The 739-nt window shown below is 66.3% G+C and overlaps 1 protein-coding gene across 2 annotated transcripts in view; it reads left to right on the forward strand.

The window, feature by feature from the left end:
* Positions 1–739, forward strand: part of LOC103608677 (secreted seminal-vesicle Ly-6 protein 1-like) — a 3,840-nt gene that overhangs the window by 2,186 nt on the left and 915 nt on the right. For both annotated transcript variants that reach the window (XM_008593079.1, XM_008593078.1), the window contains one exon: positions 522–635. In XM_008593079.1, the coding sequence (XP_008591301.1) occupies positions 522–635 (114 nt within the window). The remainder of the gene's footprint in view (positions 1–521; positions 636–739) is intronic.

Below are 739 nucleotides of genomic sequence, written 5' to 3' on the forward strand. Positions count from 1 at the left end.
GCAGGGACCTCAGCTTCCCTCTAGAGGTGACGGCCACAGCCCACCTGCCCCACGCTCCTCTTTTCCTTCCCAGGCCTCCCTGTCTTCCTTTGCTTCCCACTCTTCGGCCACACTCTGCCCCCTCCCTTTCTTCCTCCGCCTCCTGCTGTCACTTCGGGCCGCCCCGCCGCCGCTTTCACGTTCTCAGGTTTTCCTTTGAGGCGCCTGCATTTGAGTGGCGAGGAGGCGATGACGGTTCTTTGCAGACAGTGAGGACAAGCGACGAGGGCCGCTGCCCAGAGGACAGAAAGGAGCGTCCCGGGCGTGGTGCCGAGCCCTCCGCCGTCCTCCCCCGCAGCGCGGCCCGTTCCCGGCTGCGGGGACACGCTGTGTGCCGGCACCGCGCTCCGCTCCTCTCAGCGAGCACGTGGCGGGACGGGCCGAGCTCCGGCTGCGTCTGGGCCGGAGGCCGAGCGCCCCCTCCTGACCGAGGCGAGGCTGGGCCCGGAAAGAGCCTCATGAGGCTGGTTCTGACTTTCCAGCTCTCAAATGTCACCAGTGTAGTCGAGTCAGCGCTAGTGGGGTTTGCGAGACCGAGGAAAGCTTCTGCGAGACCAAGGACGGGCAGCAGTGCTCGCTGAGGAAGGTCTATGAAGGTAGGCGGGGCTGGCCAGTCTCCTGGGGTGACCCCTGCCAAAGGCTGGGGCTGGGGAGGGTGTTCAGGGTGGGGAGGGATGAACCACCCATGCGACCCACATGG

The sequence above is a fragment of the Galeopterus variegatus genome, unplaced genomic scaffold, assembly GCF_000696425.1.
Source record: "Galeopterus variegatus unplaced genomic scaffold, G_variegatus-3.0.2 Scaffold8680, whole genome shotgun sequence".
Classification (NCBI taxonomy): Eukaryota; Metazoa; Chordata; class Mammalia; order Dermoptera; family Cynocephalidae; genus Galeopterus; species Galeopterus variegatus.